The following is a 17,772-nucleotide window of genomic DNA, read 5'->3' as shown; positions in this document are numbered from 1 at the left end:
TTACCAAAATAATTTTGTGTCGAGTAACTTTGTAATTCCTTACAAAAATAGCATTTTCTTTTACTTGACTGTCACCGTAGGTCACCGAAAATAGAAACTGAACTTATCTGCAAGTTACTGCGTACACAAGTAAACAAGAGGATAGAATATAGTCGACGTACATACTACCACTTCCACTCACCCAAAACTTCAACTATCTCCTCCCCCTTCCCCTTCCCCTTCCCCTTCCCCTTCTTAACCCCAATCTCCATTATCTTCTTCTTCTTCCTTCGATCATTTTAATTAATCAGACCCCCCTCGCTCTCTCTCTCTCCCAAATGGAGCAAACATGAACCTCAAACCACCATCTTCTTCACCACTAACCTTTAACTCCAACAACCCATTTCCTGCAACCCACTCTTCTCTCACCCTCCATTGGGTTTCTTCCCCACACTATCCCTCCTCCATCTCCAGCCCCACGCGCCCATTTCGCCTACTCGCCACCGCCAACCCCCCCACCAACCCAACTTCAGACCTCTCTCTCGCCGCCACCGCCGCACTACCTAATGAAGACCAAAAGCTTCTGACGCTCCTCCGCCAGAGAAAAACAGAGGAGGCTTGGATTGCCTACACCCAATCCACCCATTTGCCCAATCCCACTTGCCTCAGCCGCTTGCTCTCTCAACTCTCCTACCAGAACTCCCATTCCGGCCTCACTCGCGCCCAGTCCATCATCACGCGCCTCCGCAATGAGCGCCAACTCCGCCACCTCGACGCCAACTCCCTTGGCCTCCTCGCCGTCGCTGCCGCCAAGGCTGGCCAGACCCGCTATGCTGCATCCATTGTCAAGTCCATGCTCCGCTCCGGCTTCCTCCCTCACGTCAAGGCCTGGAGTGCCGTCGTGAGCCGGCTCGCCGCCACTGGGGATGACGGGCCTGCCGACGCTCTCAAGCTCTTCCATTCAGTTACCCGACGTGTCCGGCGGTTCTCGGAGCCGGAGTTGGTCGCTGACTCGCGGCCGGACACGGCAGCCTTCAATGCTGCGCTGAATGCCTGTGCCAATTTGGGGGATACTAAGAGATTCTTGAAGCTGTTCGATGAAATGCCTGAGTATGGTGCTGAGCCTGATGTGCTCACTTACAATGTTATGATCAAACTGTGCGCCAGAGTTGGAAGGAAGGATTTGCTTGTTTTTGTGTTGGAGAGGATTCTTGACAAGGGCATTACCTTGTGTTTGACAACGTTGAATTCGCTGGTGGCAGCTTATGTTGGTTTCGGTGATTTGGAAACCGCAGAGCAAATGGTTCAAGCAATGAGGGAAGGGAGGAGAGACCTGTGCAAGATTTTAAGGGATTTGAATTCGAATAATTCAAAGTCGAGTCTAAGTGATGGGGATGTGTTTGAGAAGTTGCTTCCTAATTCGGTTAGAGCAAATGATTGTGAGCCGCCATTGTTGCCTAAAGCATACACTTGTAACTCTAGGATTTACACTACTTTAATGAAGGGTTATATGAACGTTGGCCGTGTTACTGACACCGTTCGGATGCTAGAGGCACTGAGGCACCAGGATGATAGCTCAAGCCATCCTGACCATGTAACCTATACGACTGTTATTTCTGCATTTGTGAAGGCCGGCTCAATGGACCGTGCTCGGCGAGTGCTTGCAGAGATGACAAGAGTTGGTGTGCCTGCAAATCGGATCACGTATAATATTCTTCTCAAAGGTTATTGCCAGCAGCTGCAGATAGACCAGGCCAAGGAGCTCCTTAGGGAGATGGCTGATGATGCTGGGATTGAGCCTGATGTGGTTTCGTATAATATATTGATTGATGGATGCATACTGGTTGACGACAGTGCTGGGGCTCTTGGCTTTTTTAATGAGATGCGAACAAGAGGACTTGCTCCCACCAAGATCAGTTACACCACTTTGATGAAAGCTTTTGCCTTGTCGGGTCAGCCGAAGCTGGCTAACAAGGTGTTTGATGAGATGCTTAACGATCCTCGGGTAAAGGCTGATTTGGTTGCTTGGAATATGTTGGTTGAAGCGTATTGCAGAATGGGGTTAGTCGAAGAAGCCAAGAAAATCATTCAGAGAATCAAAGACAATGGGTTTCACCCTGACGTGGCCACTTATGGCAGCCTTGCCAACGGAATTGCATTGGCTAGAAAACCAGGGGAGGCACTCTTGCTTTGGAATGAAGTGAAGGAGAGATGTAGGGTGAAAAAGGAAGGGGAAACTTCCGATCCTTCCGATCCGCCAACGCTGAAACCCGATGAAGGGCTATTAGATACTTTGGCTGATATATGTGTCAGGGCTGCTTTCTTTAAGAAAGCTTTGGAGATTGTGGCTTGTATGGAAGAGAATGGGATCCCTCCAAATAAGACAAAGTTCACTAAAATTTATGTGGAGATGCATTCTAGGATGTTTACTAGTAAGCATGCCTCACAAGCCAGGCAGGACAGGAGGATTGAGAGGAAGAGAGCAGCTGAGGCTTTCAAATTTTGGCTGGGTTTGCCCAATTCTTACTATGGGAGTGAATGGAGGTTAGAGCCTATAGATGGAGATGAGTGATGTATGATTATGCTTCTGGTTCAGCTGAACCACTTGGCATGTCAATGTATACTTTGTTACTCAAAAAGGTAGAAAAGAAACAGTTCTAGGGTATTTACAAAATCTGAGAAAGTGAGAAAATATTCCAATGTAAAATAATTATGTTATCATATAGGTGATTGAAAATGATGTCCTTGAACTGTTTACATTACAAAATTATATACAAAATTATGCCACTATGGTGTTTTTGGCATTAGATTTTTCCAGTACTAATGTTTTTGAAGCAGAACTCTGAAACAAAATTCAGATGCAAGATGTAAAATTTTCAATGCGCTCTGAATTGCTCGACTAACCTTAGCCTCTTGACCTTGATGACGATTGACTCCGAGAATAAGATGATGATAGTACCTGAACAAAAAATTATGATTAAATAAAAGCTGCATGATATAAAATTCTAGATATTGAGATTTACATGGAACTATTGTTGTGTTGTCACATTGGAATAGTTACTACCAGATCGCAGTAAAGAAGGTTATATAGTACCTGGTACGTCTTTGCCCCTTTCTTGAGCAGATAACCAACACTGTTTAAGTTATCAACAAATGTGTCAATGTCTGGAACTCTTAGGCCAATCCTATCTGCCAAACTGTATATTTCCTGAAATAAAAGAGTACATGAATACGTGGGTGACTGATGGAGCATGATAATTGCAGAAGCACACAAAAGAATGTGACATACCGATATTGTAAAACAGTCTTTCTGCTGCAACTCCGATTGCCTATTGAGGGCACTTAAAAACCGTTTTGCTTCCTTTTGTTGACTCATTCCTCCACTTCGACCAAAATCCACAACACCATGCTCGTCAATGTACTTGTCATACAAGGATTCTCTCATGATTTCAACCACATCCTGCAAAGAAGACACTCTGGTAGAATGATCCAGGAACTTTGTCCAAACTCATCTGAGCAGAATTAGAACTAACCGTTGCATCTTGGGCTGTTATTTCTTCTCTTAAATCTAGCCTAGCTCGAGCTTGTGTCAGCCTCACCAGACTCTCCAATTGCCTTGCCGTTATTGGTGTGCTATCAGCAGATGTAGCATGGTCTCTTAGTTTTAAGTAAAATTTCTGCAGGATTTCTGCTGCAGGCTTTGACATCCTGGTTCACCCAAAATTGAAAATTGAGAGCAAAAAGAAAATGAGAAACCAAAGAAAAAAACATAGAAATGAATCACAATTCCTGCGTGAGCAATCAGATGCACACGAGTGACAAGGCAAAGGTCATGCCAAAATCACCTAGGAAAGACGTAATTTCTTGCATAAGCAATATACTTGCGTAGGAGTTGAACTGGTAATGGAACAAAATCACCATCCGTGTTTGGGTCAAGCCTCAACCTTGAAACCAAAGAACCACCTTCTCCATTCATATCTATGCCTTCTGCACTCTGTGATGCTGTATTTTGTGAACCAGAAGGCATTATTTTGTTAAAGAGAGAATCTTTTGTAAGTGGAACTGTATTTCACGACATGCAATTGCTACCTTGCTTTGCAATGCTTTGCAAGAAATAATTAATAAGTCTGGTTCTATATGGACATACCTCCACGAATCCTTTTTGCTGCTGGTGAATGTTCTCCATATCCAGCATGAAGCTACATGATAGACAACCAAATCCTTGAATTACGCACTGAACAAAGAATCTTTTTGTTTTTTTGGCAACTGGCATTACAAAGTTCTATTAAACTCTGTTTACTAATACTTTCCTAGCATACTGAACAAATGTCATTGCAAGCATGTAATATCAAAAGAGATTAGCAAATACTCTATTTTTCTAGGACAAAATTTGCTTGTAATTCCTAAAAGAAATTTGGTTTTAACATCTCAATGTTGATTTTGTATCACAGTTTATGACTTGCATTGTCTAGATAAATTTTGAAACTCCATGTAGTGCCAATATGAACGATTTTCAAATTGACACCATGACACATGACAGGTTTTATGCAAGTCATGAAAACATAGTTGGTGTGTCTTACACAATTACCTCAAATGAGATAAGAATAGCATGTAACTAATAAAAATATGTACATTATGAAGGGCCAAGAGAGGATAACTTACCGACATGATGTGCTCCGAGACTCGCTTATCCAGAAGTTCATTTGGTTTGTCAAGTAATATGAAAACCAAATCAAATCGTGATAGGAGAGCAGCACCTATTTTCAAATTTTCGTTCACTGTTTTTGCACGGCTGCCATTGGAAATGTTATTGGTATCATAAAATGCGGGTTTGAAATGTCATGATATCACAGCTACAGATATGTTATGTTATTGATGAAGTATTTCGTCCACATAAGCAACTGATTAATGAAATTGCAATAAGAGAGCGGGGAGGATGGAGAAAGTGAGAGAAAGACAGAGTGAGATAATCTGCTGATTGACAGAGTTCTCCAAAAGGACTATAGGGGATATGAAATAGGACTCATTCAGTAAATATAAGCAATGACAGAGGGAGCAAAGTCTACAACAACAGAACATTTTATCCATCATAATAGTCCTCTCACCAACAATTTAAATTAAAAACATTACTTATAATGACCACCAACAGGGTTTGCTGCTGCTAAGACAGAAGTTCGTGCTGACAAACTTGCCACCAATCCAGCCTTTGCAATAGAGACACACTGTTGTTCCATGGCCTCCAGTAGGGCCTGCAACAATCTCAATATAAGGACAAGCAACTCTTTTAGAAGTTAGACAATATAAACTAATATAAAACCACTGGGGACAAACCTGATGCTCTGTAGTCATTTTGTCAAACTCATCAATACAACACAATCCACTGTCCGCAAGTACCATGGCACCTAATCCAAGATTTGGTTATTATAGATGAATGCATTGAGACAATAGCTTAATATAATCACTCTTTTGAAGCTATAATAACAGAATACATATTGTAAGATTAATATGTACTTTCCCCTTTAAGAAGGGAGGGGGGCTATTAGTTAAATTTCACCAATCAACTGTGAAATTAATCATAAGTACAACATCCATAAGAAGATATTACATATAAGTTAGCAAAAGCATTAGACTATCTTTATTGACAAGAAAAGGGAAAAACAAAAAGAAGATGAAGAAAGAAAGAAAGAAAATAACTACCAGCTTCAAAAGCATAATCACTTGTCATAGGATCCTTCACAACAGCTACAGTGAGACCAGCCCTGGTTGTGGCATTACCACACACATAAATGCCCCTTGGAGAAACAGCTGCTGCTGCTTGCAGTAGTTGGCTCTTGCCTAGTCCAGGATCACCTAACAAAATGAGGTGGTACAAATTCATCTTCTCTTTCCATGCACAACTTTCAAGGTTTAGTACCGTTAAAAGAGCATGATGGAGTTCAACCATACCAACAATTATGACATGAATGTCTCCTCTAACAGGAACCTTGTTCTGATCATTTGAATGCTTCCTCACACCCCCAAAGAGTGCCAATATTATGCCCGCTGGTGAAAAACAAGTAAACTAGCATTGTTATACCGCTTTATCAAATTCAAAAGATATGCTTAATGAGGAGAAAATTAAATGTAGAACTTGAGAAACCAGGCAGGTACCATTATCCATAAGTAACTTGTATCATAGTTCGCATCTCATATATAATCTAAGGAATGTTATCATTTTCATATGGTTTATAATATGCCTCCTTATCACAATAACAGTGATAAAATACAAGAAAAAAATGAGGAGGGTGAATTAGGAGAGAACCAAAAAGATTAATTAGCATGAGACTTATGGAGACACTGTAAGATGAAGAAATAGTATATAAGGTTACCTTTAACAAGCTCATGACCATAGATGGATGGACAAATAGATTGTAGTAGTTGCCTGAAGGTATCTGGACCATGTTCCTCGGAAAACTTCACAATGAATTCCAAATCCCTTGGGGAGAATGAGCAAAAATCAACAAGTGTCATATCATTAGAATTAGAATCTTGTACATCCTCAGGCGTAGACTGTGACTTGGAGTTTTTAATTGAAACAGCTTCTAGATACAAATAGTAAATTCCTTGACTCTTTCCTTTTGATTTGCCTGAAATAATCAAAACAAATTACCCATTTTAAATTAGAGGGGAGAATTTGAATTGTCCTCTTTTCTGGTCCGCTGCATACATAGGAATAAGATATAAATTGTTACTGGATGCATAAAGTACTGAAATGAATTAGGATGAATTTCTTTACCTCCTCCAATGTCCATGTAATTGTTAATGACTCTTATAATCCCAGTGACAGTCACCACGTCTCCCGGAATGCATGCATCAACAAGATCTTCAAGCAGTTCACATTCTACTGTGCGAGGCACCCGGCCATCTTCATGATCCTCAGGCTTTAGTAGCTCCTGTATCCTTAAGTGGTATCAACGAATTTCAACAAGGTCAATGGAGGTAAATGTGAAATTGGAATTTGCTTGATATTCAAAGCACCTACCTTATCTTCTGAAAATCTATCGTTTGTGCAGTAGATCGAATTGGGTTAAAATTTCTGCTCTTGCACCCATCTAGATCACATTTTGATGGTGGTGAAAATTTCCCATCAGGAAACATGCGTGTAATGCTTGTCTTACACTTCACACAGTCAAAACCCATTTGCACCACAAGAGGTTTGACAGTGCTAACTTTTACTACAGTGCCACGCACAGATACAAGCTTATCTGTCATGCCACCAATAAATCAAATATTACCTTCAAATGCTTCTAAATATATAAGATATGAAAGGTTAAAATGAAAAATGAAAAGGCCTAGACTACATACCTATATATGCAGCTTTTAAATTCTTCAAAGCAATCATAGATTCGGGGTAGTTATGCAATCGGATATTAACTTTGATACCCTCCTCCACCCGGTCATTGTCCCACTGGGTCAACAGGACTTGGTGAGCTGCAACGCTCATACATAAGAGGGTTATCTTGGGTTTCTCCTCTAGTGCCACATACAAATCATCAACATCACACATTTTCCGAAATTTCTCAAAGTCAATTGACAGAACAGAAACAGCACCATCGTCCTTTAGCTGCACCAAGTATAATTCTAATTATAAGCCAGATTATGAAATTCTACTCAAAATTCAAAGTTCCACAAACGCAAACCCTAACTAATGCAATTGATTGCCAAAACCAAACTAATGCAATTGATTGCCAAAACCAAGCACAACAACCTAATGAAATCATACATTTTGTTAGGAATTGACAAATTTCATAGCTGAAGGAGGTGAGGAATTTGACCTGGGAAAGGAGAACTTGGCCTAGTGTCGTAGAGAAGAAGCCAATGAGCGAATGTGTGAGATTGAGCCATGGCTTGTCGTCGCCGAGCTCGATTTGAGCCAAGTAGGTGGACCAGATGCTGAAGAAGCCAGGTGCGCACAAGGAGCCGTTGTTCGAGCTTGAGCTCCTCCCTGGTGCTCCGTACATGACGATCGAGAGTGGAGGGAGTTCGGGTTTTGCTTATGCGCTTTTGGTGCTTGTTGAAAAAATCCCGGGTTTTGGCGGGAGAGAAATGAATGAAAGATTACGCCGATACGGTGGTGAATTTGAAGTCGTTTGTCGGTACCCGACATGTCGGTCGCTCTTACACTTGTGATTTTGTTTTGGTTGGGCTTATTTTTTGTCTTGGCTAGATTAGGACCTAATCTGAATGGTTTTGTTAGATTAGGACCTGATATAAGTAAATGTTTACTTGTATAATATTAGTTGTTTTTTGTCCCTTGTAAATGTATATCGCATATTTATAAGTTTAATTTCTTATTTGGTTGGATTAGACGATTTTAATTATTTACAAAAATACTAAGTCCTTAGCCTTTGTTTAGATTAAAAAAAAATGATTGGGTCATTGTTGTTTTAAGAGTGACGTTATATGTTGCTCTAACAATGGCGGAGTCACACGTAGGCATGAGATGGTTTTAGGCACCCACCTTACACATAGCTCTACGTACTATGCTAAGGTATTTGTAGCATTTTAACAATTTTGAGACAAAAATTCATGTAATGACATCTTCAATTTCGATATTTAGGCCTTTTGAGAAGAGAAAAAATAATAATTTGAACTCCACTGTGAATATGTTTAAACTTAATTTTGACAGATTAATTTGTACTGTTAAGTGACATTTTAGGATTATTTTACGTAACACTACTAAGCAACTTACTTTGCGCTATTACTCGAACAATTTTTGAAAATTGTTTGTAATTGTTTTACTTGTTACTCACATAATAATGATTTATTTACAGGATAGACCGTTTAGACGATTGTGAAACTTCATATATTTTTATAAACTTTGAATGTTATCTATTATGTTTGAATATCTTATGTGGTTGATTAAGGTTGTGACTATTGCAGGGAATTTATATAGTTAGAAGATAGGGTTTGTTTGGGCAAACAATAACAACTGTAGCGAGTAGCGACAATTGCCACTCTTATAGACTGTTAAACTTTAAATTCCAAAAATTGATCTAAATACTTTCCAAACCAAGGCGGTAGCAGATTTAATTGCTTATAACTTTTCGCCCAAAATAAACCACACAACTCCCGCCGATTTCCACCACGTGTCCTCGGAAGATTTCCGGGTCGTCTTCGTGTCATCGATTTGAAACGGAAAACCACAAATTCTTCGTTCGGTTCTGAAATGGAGGCCTCAAACATTTGACACATTGAAGGATTTCAAGCCACTAGACGGAGCAAGCCCGAAAGGTACTTTGTTTCCATTCGTTTCTCTTCAGCTTGGGTTTCGATATTTGTGCACAGTTCTCCATGATTAGGGTTTATTGACTATTTATAGACATAATATTCGTTCATTCTGGTTTCTAGGGTTTTATACGTTTGACTGTATCTGACTCTATGGACCTGAACGCCGACGTCGTTTTGTCTGACCCAAGTGACGATGGGGTTAATCTCTCTGAGCCAGTAGAACTTGATGATATGGGCCTTGAAGTAGGGGACGGTGGAACAAATGAGGGTTTGGAAGGAAAAGGACCAAAAGGTGAATTGTTAAATATAGTTGAAGATTCTGAAGTGAAAATAGGATCTTTAGATAGAGTTACTGAGGAGAAAGGAAGCGTTGTTTCGTCACAGGTGGGGCTTGATGGCGGGGAAGGTAGAGAGGGTTTGGAGGGACCTCAATTTGGTGCAGGGGGTGATGGGATTGCAGCAAATAATAAAGGGTTGGTTTTAGAATCTGAGGATACTTTTAGGACTGTCGAAAGTTCATTCAGTTTCGAAAAGGATAGAGGGAAAGATGAGATTTCGAGGGAATGTGCAGAAAGTGAAATTGTGAGTGCTGTGGATGGAGATGAGGCGAAGCTGAATGTAGCAGTTCATGGAACGGATGACTCAATGAGAGATGACAAAAAAGAGGACGTTGCTCTAGTAGCCGAGATAGCTTATGTTGAGAAGGAAAGGGGTCAAAATGTGGAGCAGGGCCAAGCTGGAGAGCAGAGTCTTGATGCTTCAAGTTCTATGCAGGACAATGTGAAGCTTGAGTCTTTGGGAACTACAGGATCTGTTGGACAAGTAACAGATGACATCGTAGCTGTGGACCAGAAAGTTGTCAACCACAATGAGTCTTTGCATCTCAAAGACTTGAATTTAAGTTCTCACTCTGAGATGTTAACCAGTGGTGGACTAGAAAATCAGGCCTTGGAAGTTGATGTAGAAGCGCAGACCAACGAAAATAAATTGACATGTGATGATGCTCCATGGGTTTCTAAGAATACAGAAAAGGGGCCTAATTTGCCCAGTATGGTTATTGATTCAAACCCTAGTATGAGAACAGATGGGAATGTGTCAATGGATGTAAATGGAAAATCTACTTCCTCAGAACTAGAATTCCATGGTTCTGATCTAGTATGGGGCAAAGTAAGAAGTCATCCCTGGTGGCCTGGTCAGATCTGTGATCCTTTGGCTTCATCAGAGAAGGCAAATAAGTATTTTAAAAAAGGCACTTATCTGATAGCATATTTTTGGGATCAAACTTTTGCTTGGAATGAACCACCAAAGATTAAGCCCTTCTTGAAGCACTTCTCTCAGATGGAGAAGCAGAGTGATATAGAAGAATTCCAAGATGCAATTGCTTGTGCTTTGGATGAAGTCTCAAGACGGGTAGAGTTTGGCTTGGCCTGTTCTTGCATATCCAAAGACGTATATTCAAAACTGAAAACTCAGATAATTCGTAATGCTGGGATCAGGGAAGAAGCAAGTAGAAGGGATGGTGGTGACAGTTCTTTAAGTGCGGCTTCTTTTGAACCTGTGAAACTCATTAAGTTCATAAAAGAATTGGCTCAGTTTCCATATAGCAGAGCTGATAGACTAGAACTTGTAACATCACGGGCCCAATTATCAGCCTTCTATCGCTGTAAGGGTTATTCTGAGCTGCCAGAGTTCAGTATGCTTGGTGGGTTGCTGGATGATGATGACATTTTGCTATTGGAAAAGAAGCACTATGGTGAAGTAACTGAAAATGCACTTCCAGTAATTAAGGATGATGATTTGATGGAGAAATCAAAAAGTACAGATAACTCATCACGCAAGCGCAAGCACATATCTGGAGATAGTATGCGCCCAAGTAAAAAGGAGAAAAGCTTGTCTGATGTAGTGGCCGAGAAGTATTTGTCTACTTCAACGAGTGAGAATGGATCAGAAGGGAAATCTGGCTGTAATTTGATTTCACAGTCTTCCAGTAAGAAACGAAAGGCAGTTGATTCTTTGGCTGGCGACTCGGCAGTCAAGCAATGGAGAAGTGATTCATCAACAGGGCCTGATAGTAATTCTCTGCAAAATAAACAGGCTTTTAGAGTTGGAGATAGGATCTGTAGGGTTGCAAGCCAACTAAGTGGGTTGAGTCCGATACTCAAGAATTACAATGCAACGTCCACAGAAGGTGCAGTTCAGGATAAAGGCAAAGTAAAAACTGTATCAGAGAAAGCACAAACTGAAAGGCTGGCTGGAAGGGAGTACCCATCTCCTGATGAGATGCTGTCTCAGCTCTACTTGGCTGCCATCAATCCCATGAACGGATACAGCTTCTTGACTTCCCCAATAACTTGCTTCTCGGAATTTAGGAATACCATATGCCTGGACTGCCCTGGTCCAGAGGAACATCAACTGTCTCTAAACCAATTGTTTGGTGGTAAGCTGGGCAAGAAATCAGCCAGGACTGGGAAGAAATCAATCAGCTCAGGCATTACTGAAAAATCTGAGACAGAAGCAATTCCTCATGAGCAACCATCACTCAAGAATCAAAATGAAAATGGAAAGTTAGTTCCTGGAGCTCCAACCGATAAGGATACCTCTACCGCTGAACCACAATCAAGTCTTGAGTTGAATCCCAATTTGGATTCTGAACAGAAAATTGGTGGTGGAGATCTTGATTTGGAAACGTCAAAGCCAGCTCTTCACATGAATGAGAGTTGTGAGAAAGATCTCTCACCTACAGCCCTGATCTTGAAATTTACAGACTTGGAGTCTGTCCCTTCAGAAGCGAATCTGAACAAAATATTTAGCTGCTATGGCCCTTTGACTGAGGTGCTGAGGAAGAGTAGCCGCGCCACGGTGGTTTTCAGGAGGCGATCTGATGCTGAAACAGCTTTCAGCAGTACCGGAAAATACAGTACGTTTGGACCTTCACTTGTCAGTTACCGGCTCAAGTTTTTGCCGCCTACACCAAGTAAAGCATCACCTTCTCCCAATGCGACAAAGCCAGGCAGAAAACCTGCAACATCTCTGGAAGGCAATGCAGCTAACTAAGATGCCTCAACTTTGATGAAATGAGTGAACTCACGCTTTGTATCAAATCTCATGAATGAAGTTACCGTTCGTTTTCAATTTATTCTTTAACCAAATTTGCAAGCAAGAAACCATAGGGTTTTGGGTAGTTGACTCAATATTCTTGTGGGAATTGCTAGGACGAAGGCCAAACCAGTATATGTACATCCCTAATCCATGTAGCTTATTTCCTAATCGGCTCTAAGTATCAGTTAATCTGGTGCAATATTACAATTCTCTTGCTCTGTCTATCAGATGTTCGAAACCTATCTCTGAGTCTCATTTCTATGATCGGAATACATTCTTTTATATTACACCTTAAAGGACTTATTCTGTCTTCCACTATCTTTTTTATTTAAAAGTAAAATTATTAGTTGACCAAAAATAGAAAGTAAAAAGTGATAAAGAACAAATTGAAGAACAAATGATATCAACCATGGACATGGTCAAATCTAGGCATGGGACCGTGGCTGAATACAACCATAGAGAAATTCTTGTTTTACTTTCTTTATAATCATGGTCTCATAAAATTGGTCACAAGAATATTTCTTGACTATGAAAACGGTAATTCTCGTTTTTATTTTTATTTTTAAAAGAAGCTACTATTGAATTGTGAATGCAATCTTAAATTTCAATTATTTCATCAGGAAAAATGAAGAGGAAAGTATGTAGGATAACTATTTTGAAGTGCTAGAATATTTATAAATTATTTTTATTTTTTAAAGAGAGAGTAGAATGAGAGAATGAGAAATGAGAAAGAAAAAAAAAAGTTTCACAAATGAAGAGATTGGGCCTATGGGCCTTATCAGGGTCCATACACACAAGACACGCTCCCATTATCTCACTTTCGCGACACATATATAAACTTCCATTTTTTTATTCGATTTTTTTTCCAAATTTGAACCGCCGCTTCTGTGAAGTTCAAAATATTTCACCTTCTCCACACAAAAAACGACCTGCGCTTCCTTCCATCACTGTAACCCCGATCCAGTCCGATTCGATTTCACTTAAGCTCCGAGATGGACGAAACCGAGTTGATAAACAAGAAGGCAGGTGTGCAGCAGAGACGCCTCAGTCTCATCGACGTCTCGTCTGAGGACGATTCGCTCATCAATTCCTATGCTGGAGACCGCCGGTTTTCAATTTCAGGTGCTCTTGCAATTTAGCAAATTTTCTTCTCTTTTTTTATTTTTTATTTTTTATGACAATTTATTTCTAGTTTTGGTAGACAAGTTTTGTTCTTTTTTCGCTTTCGATGTTTAAGTTTTGGATACTTTATTGGGTTGCCATATGTAGGCCATAGCTGATTCTAATGTTATTGAAATGACAAAAATGGCAAATTGTTCTTGCGCCGTACATTTTTACTTGTTGAATCAGAACATGAAAGCTTAAGTTTGTATGAGAGCAACAAATTGATTTCTTAGTGCAGAAACACCTTATGTTTGTTGGTTTTCTATCTGGTCTCAAAATGATTTTCTTCAAGTCTTGCATTTATGATGCTATACAAGTATCTTGTGCAGAGGCTTAGGCCCGAGGGATGAGAGGAAAAGAAAAGTGCCCTTTTGTGATATTATAATTTCTATATTGTTGCCCTGATTATCCAATGATTTTGGATTATTCGCAAGGTTGATGTGACATCTAACCTAATTTTCACAATGTGATATTCAGAAGATCAGGAACACAGAAGTTTTCAGTTGTTTGAGGCTATGGTTGCTAACAAATTGGAGGACGTGCCTGAAAACCTTGAGCTAAGCGAGCAAGTAACTCAACCCTCCGAGTCATTGGAACCAGAAATGACAAAGAGAAGTGGCAAGTACAATTTGCGCAAAAGTTTAGCATGGGATAGTGCTTTTTTCACCAGTGCAGGTGGGCTTGTGTTTAGATTTGATATTCAGAAGTTTATAAGTCAATGTCATTTTGGTCATTTCTGTCTTGCACATCCAAATTCATAGCGGGGGACACACATTTTGTGAATTCAGGTGTTCTGGATCCTGAAGAGCTGTCTACCATGATTGAAGGAGAAAAGAGTGGAAAACATATGTTACCTGGAATTCAAGAGGAAATACATAGATCCACTGATTCAATCTCCACATTAGAAAGTGATACTTTGACACTAGAAAGTATTGAGGCCAATTTGTTTGAAGATGTAAGAGCGTCAATCCAGAAATCCAATAAAGCATCAGGTGTAGTGGATGAAAGTATGGAGGGTTCGAGAGTAACAGCAACCAAAATTAGCGGTTGTAAGTATACTTCTATAACTTGTATTTGGTATATAACAAAAAAGAGTGTTGCTTTGTCTGGTTGATATGCTCGAAGTTTTCTGCCTGGTTGCAGAGCAGACGCCACAAATTTACTTGTTTCTTCTATTCCTCTCCTCCTCTCCCCCCCCCCCCCCCCCAATTCTTGAAGCAATGTAATTTTAGAAATAAATTCGAAAATTGGCAGGATGGGAGAAATTTAATTGATTTCTTTACTTTGCTCTCTCTCTCTCTCTCTCTCTCTCTCTCTCTCTCTCTCTCTCTCTCTCATAATGGTGGTGTTGGTACAGATAATACCTATATGAAGGGAACTTATATAAATTATTGAAACCTTCATGGTGCCATTGCCTTCACACTTCTCTTACCAGCCTATATTTTCTTTGGAGACTTATTCCTTAAACTAACCAGGCATTTTCCGTTTTTCAGCTTCGAAGGGGGTAGATTTTGCTTCTCAAGATAAGGTAAGCTTAGTTAATGCCTGGAAGCTTCATTGTAATGCTAAGATCATATGAATATCTGAGATAATGGTGTAAAATTTCAGGTGATTCCTAGACTTCCATCTAAGAAGCCAAGTATCAACGTGCAAAAACCAGGGAAAATGAAAAATTTATCTACATGTCCACAAATATCACAGGTACGTAAATGACTCACTGTAGTAATAAGCAGTTAAAACTGTAATATATGCTACTGAGATATAACTCTTAAAATATAATGATGATTCAACCAACTTATGAAGTGATTCATGCTATTTAGATCCAAAATTGCAGGGATAATACTTGACTATGCTGATTAACAGATGGTTAAACTTTATGAAAACGAGTTCTGACCTTTATATTGTGTAATTGACACAATTCTTTTATTCTTTAAATGAAGTCTGTTTCCGCACGAGAGTCAACTACATCTCTTTTGAAGCGAACAAAGGTTTTAGGGAAGCCTAATCCTAGCCCAACAGGATTAACCAAGAGGGCTTCTCTGGGTGGCAACCTTATGAAAATGGAAAAGGATAATGTCAAAAGCACAACTGGTAACAAGAACTTCTGTTTGGTCAGATTTATTCATCTTTTTTCCCTTAGAGGCCGAGCAGTTTTTACTTGTGGTCTAAATTGTCACTCTCTGAACCTAATTTGATCATTGCAGGTAGAGGGGCTCCATTGCCAAAAATACCCTTAAGTTCCCGATTTGTGCCTCGTCCTGGACCATTATCTAGATCATCCTTGGGTTCTTCACCCACAGCCAAGAGAGAAGTAGCTTCTTCCTCATTTGGAAGTTCTGGTAGTACTTCATCCAACAACATTGGTAAATCTCCCTTCAACCCCAAAAGAAAAACTGATTCCAGGACTGGTAATCCACCTTCCTCTGGTTCAACCTGGGAAACACCATCACGAATTGAACCAGGAAATAAAAGTCAGTCTGGGAAATCTCATCTGTCAACTAATATGGTGCTGGAGACAAAGCTGCTTACTAGCACATCACCTTCTAGCTCTGTCAGCGAATGGTCCTCAGAGTCATCATCATCAATTTCGACTTTAAAAAAAATGTCATACAGTCCAAGAGCTAGCCTTGACATAAGATCTTCCAAAAGCAGCTCTGTAGATGGTGATCCACCAGAGATTTTGGATTTGCAGAACTATGCTTATGATCAAAGCTCAACTGGAGATGAGACTCAGGTCACGGAGTTACTTAGTCAGTGTTCGGTGAAAGCTCCAATCGAAAAAAATGGTGCATTTCCTCTAGCTTCAAAACCTTCCGGATTACGATTGCCATCACCAAAAATTGGCTTCTTTGACGGGGTTCGTTTTGCCTTGCCTCTTTTGATCGTCGTGTTCTAGATGGGAAGTTATTGTTTCAAGTCAGTTACTAAGTTGAATAAGATAAACTACACTGCTACTAGAAGGCCTAGGCTAAATAAGTTAGAAGTAATATTTGGTGAATGTGGTGAAACTTATGTTAGCAAACCTTATCTTTCTTTTGTTTCCTCTTTTAAATAACCTACATAGTTTTTTACTTTATGCAGGTGAAGTCAGTATTGCCCTCTCCCAATGGAAGTATTCAGCCTCATCCTGTCATACCTAGTGGCTTGCCTAAAAGTGGGGCACGAAGTATTACCCAGGGTGGGGGCCAAAACAAGGCAAAGCCGGGAAAGCTTCAACCTGCTAGAATTGTGGCAAAATTAGGGAATAAAAAACCTGATGCTCAAAATACATCCTTTAATATGAAACCGAAGTCTCCAAAACCACTTCAGCAAGCATCAAATGCTGCAAAGAAGGTCTTTAGTCCCTCAAGGAACAGCATATCTCCAAAAGTTCCAAGTAAAGGGTCTCGTAAATCTGGTAGAGAAAATCACTTGAAGCATGAGAAAGTTGGATTTGAAGGACATGGTATTGACATTGATGAACAAGAAAACTGTGCTGCAGGGCCGAAGGACTGCCTTGTTTTCTCAAAAGATAAAGTGAGCCCAGCATTGAAGGGTCATTCCCATGTAAAGGCTGCAAAAGTCACTCCTATTGATGGAGGGTCTACTACTATCTCTGATTCAAGTTCCACTTGTGATGCTGACAAAATGACCCCTTCTGAGAAAGTAAGTGAAGATGCAACATATGAACCACGTAAAGCGAAGGAGACGGAAAGAACTCATATCGAAGATTTGGTTGATGGCTTGAGCAGACAAGTCGGAGCTGTGGACATAAAGGCGGAGACTCAGCAAATGCTTGCTGCTGATTCTCTCTCCTAAACTCAATTTCAGCAGTGAAGATAATGCTGGTGTTTCTTGAGCTGTGATGTGAGAGGGTGTTTATTGATTGTGTCTTTTATTTAAGGCCACCAAAAGAGTATCATTTTATTATAAGTTACTTCGCAACACGTGGGTTGCTTCGGCGTTTCAACGATCACCTTGCCTCTTCTCAAAAGGGAATAAGCTGATATAGTGCAGCAGTGTAGAAGCTATATTTGAGTTATATCATGTTTATGTTGCCACCTTGTCTCTTGATGGTGCATGGTGAAATGTTATGACTGTAGTTGGTCTTGTCACATAGGAAGGATTGTCTTGTAGGACTTTGCAATTGGATGTGTCCCCCCGTTTGCATTGTAAATTGTTTCTTTAGTGCATATATCAACAACGCACTTCAGCTGGAAATTAAATGTTAGTGTGCGTTTGTCTGTTTCATTATGCACATTTTTTCGTTTTGGTTTTGGT

The 17,772-nt window shown here is 40.1% G+C and overlaps 3 protein-coding genes across 3 annotated transcripts; 2 read left to right on the top strand and 1 right to left on the bottom strand.

Annotated features, from left to right (window-relative positions):
• Window positions 1-222: 222 nt before the first annotated feature.
• Window positions 223-2,719, top strand: LOC117632478 (pentatricopeptide repeat-containing protein At3g09650, chloroplastic). The gene has a single exon (XM_034365963.1). The coding sequence runs from the start codon at window positions 329-331 to the stop codon at window positions 2,549-2,551; it is 2,223 nt and encodes a 740-aa protein (XP_034221854.1). The 5' UTR covers window positions 223-328; the 3' UTR covers window positions 2,552-2,719.
• On the bottom strand, window positions 2,687-8,020 carry LOC117632477 (probable DNA helicase MCM8). The gene is made up of 16 exons (XM_034365962.1): window positions 7,794-8,020; window positions 7,324-7,582; window positions 7,001-7,223; window positions 6,755-6,918; window positions 6,348-6,605; window positions 5,926-6,021; window positions 5,677-5,829; window positions 5,311-5,381; window positions 5,110-5,228; window positions 4,642-4,771; window positions 4,127-4,178; window positions 3,825-3,981; window positions 3,513-3,687; window positions 3,269-3,439; window positions 3,074-3,187; window positions 2,687-2,938 (listed from the first exon to the last, which is right to left on the bottom strand). The coding sequence occupies exons 1-16, from the start codon at window positions 7,977-7,979 to the stop codon at window positions 2,885-2,887; spliced, it is 2,382 nt and encodes a 793-aa protein (XP_034221853.1). The 5' UTR covers window positions 7,980-8,020; the 3' UTR covers window positions 2,687-2,884.
• Window positions 8,021-9,028: 1,008 nt separating this feature from the next.
• LOC117630482 lies at window positions 9,029-17,742 on the top strand. Its single transcript, XM_034363191.1, has 10 exons — window positions 9,029-9,252; window positions 9,370-12,300; window positions 13,302-13,470; window positions 13,990-14,187; window positions 14,301-14,561; window positions 15,006-15,040; window positions 15,121-15,213; window positions 15,453-15,603; window positions 15,717-16,369; window positions 16,594-17,742. Exons 2-10 carry the CDS (start codon window positions 9,400-9,402, stop codon window positions 17,308-17,310), a joined length of 5,178 nt encoding a protein of 1,725 aa, XP_034219082.1. The 5' UTR covers window positions 9,029-9,252; window positions 9,370-9,399; the 3' UTR covers window positions 17,311-17,742.
• The last annotated feature ends 30 nt before the right edge of the window (window positions 17,743-17,772 follow it).

Source organism: Prunus dulcis, chromosome 6, assembly GCF_902201215.1.
Source record: "Prunus dulcis chromosome 6, ALMONDv2, whole genome shotgun sequence".
In the NCBI taxonomy this organism is placed as follows: domain Eukaryota; kingdom Viridiplantae; phylum Streptophyta; class Magnoliopsida; order Rosales; family Rosaceae; genus Prunus; species Prunus dulcis.
This window is presented reverse-complemented; position numbering and strand designations above follow the sequence as displayed.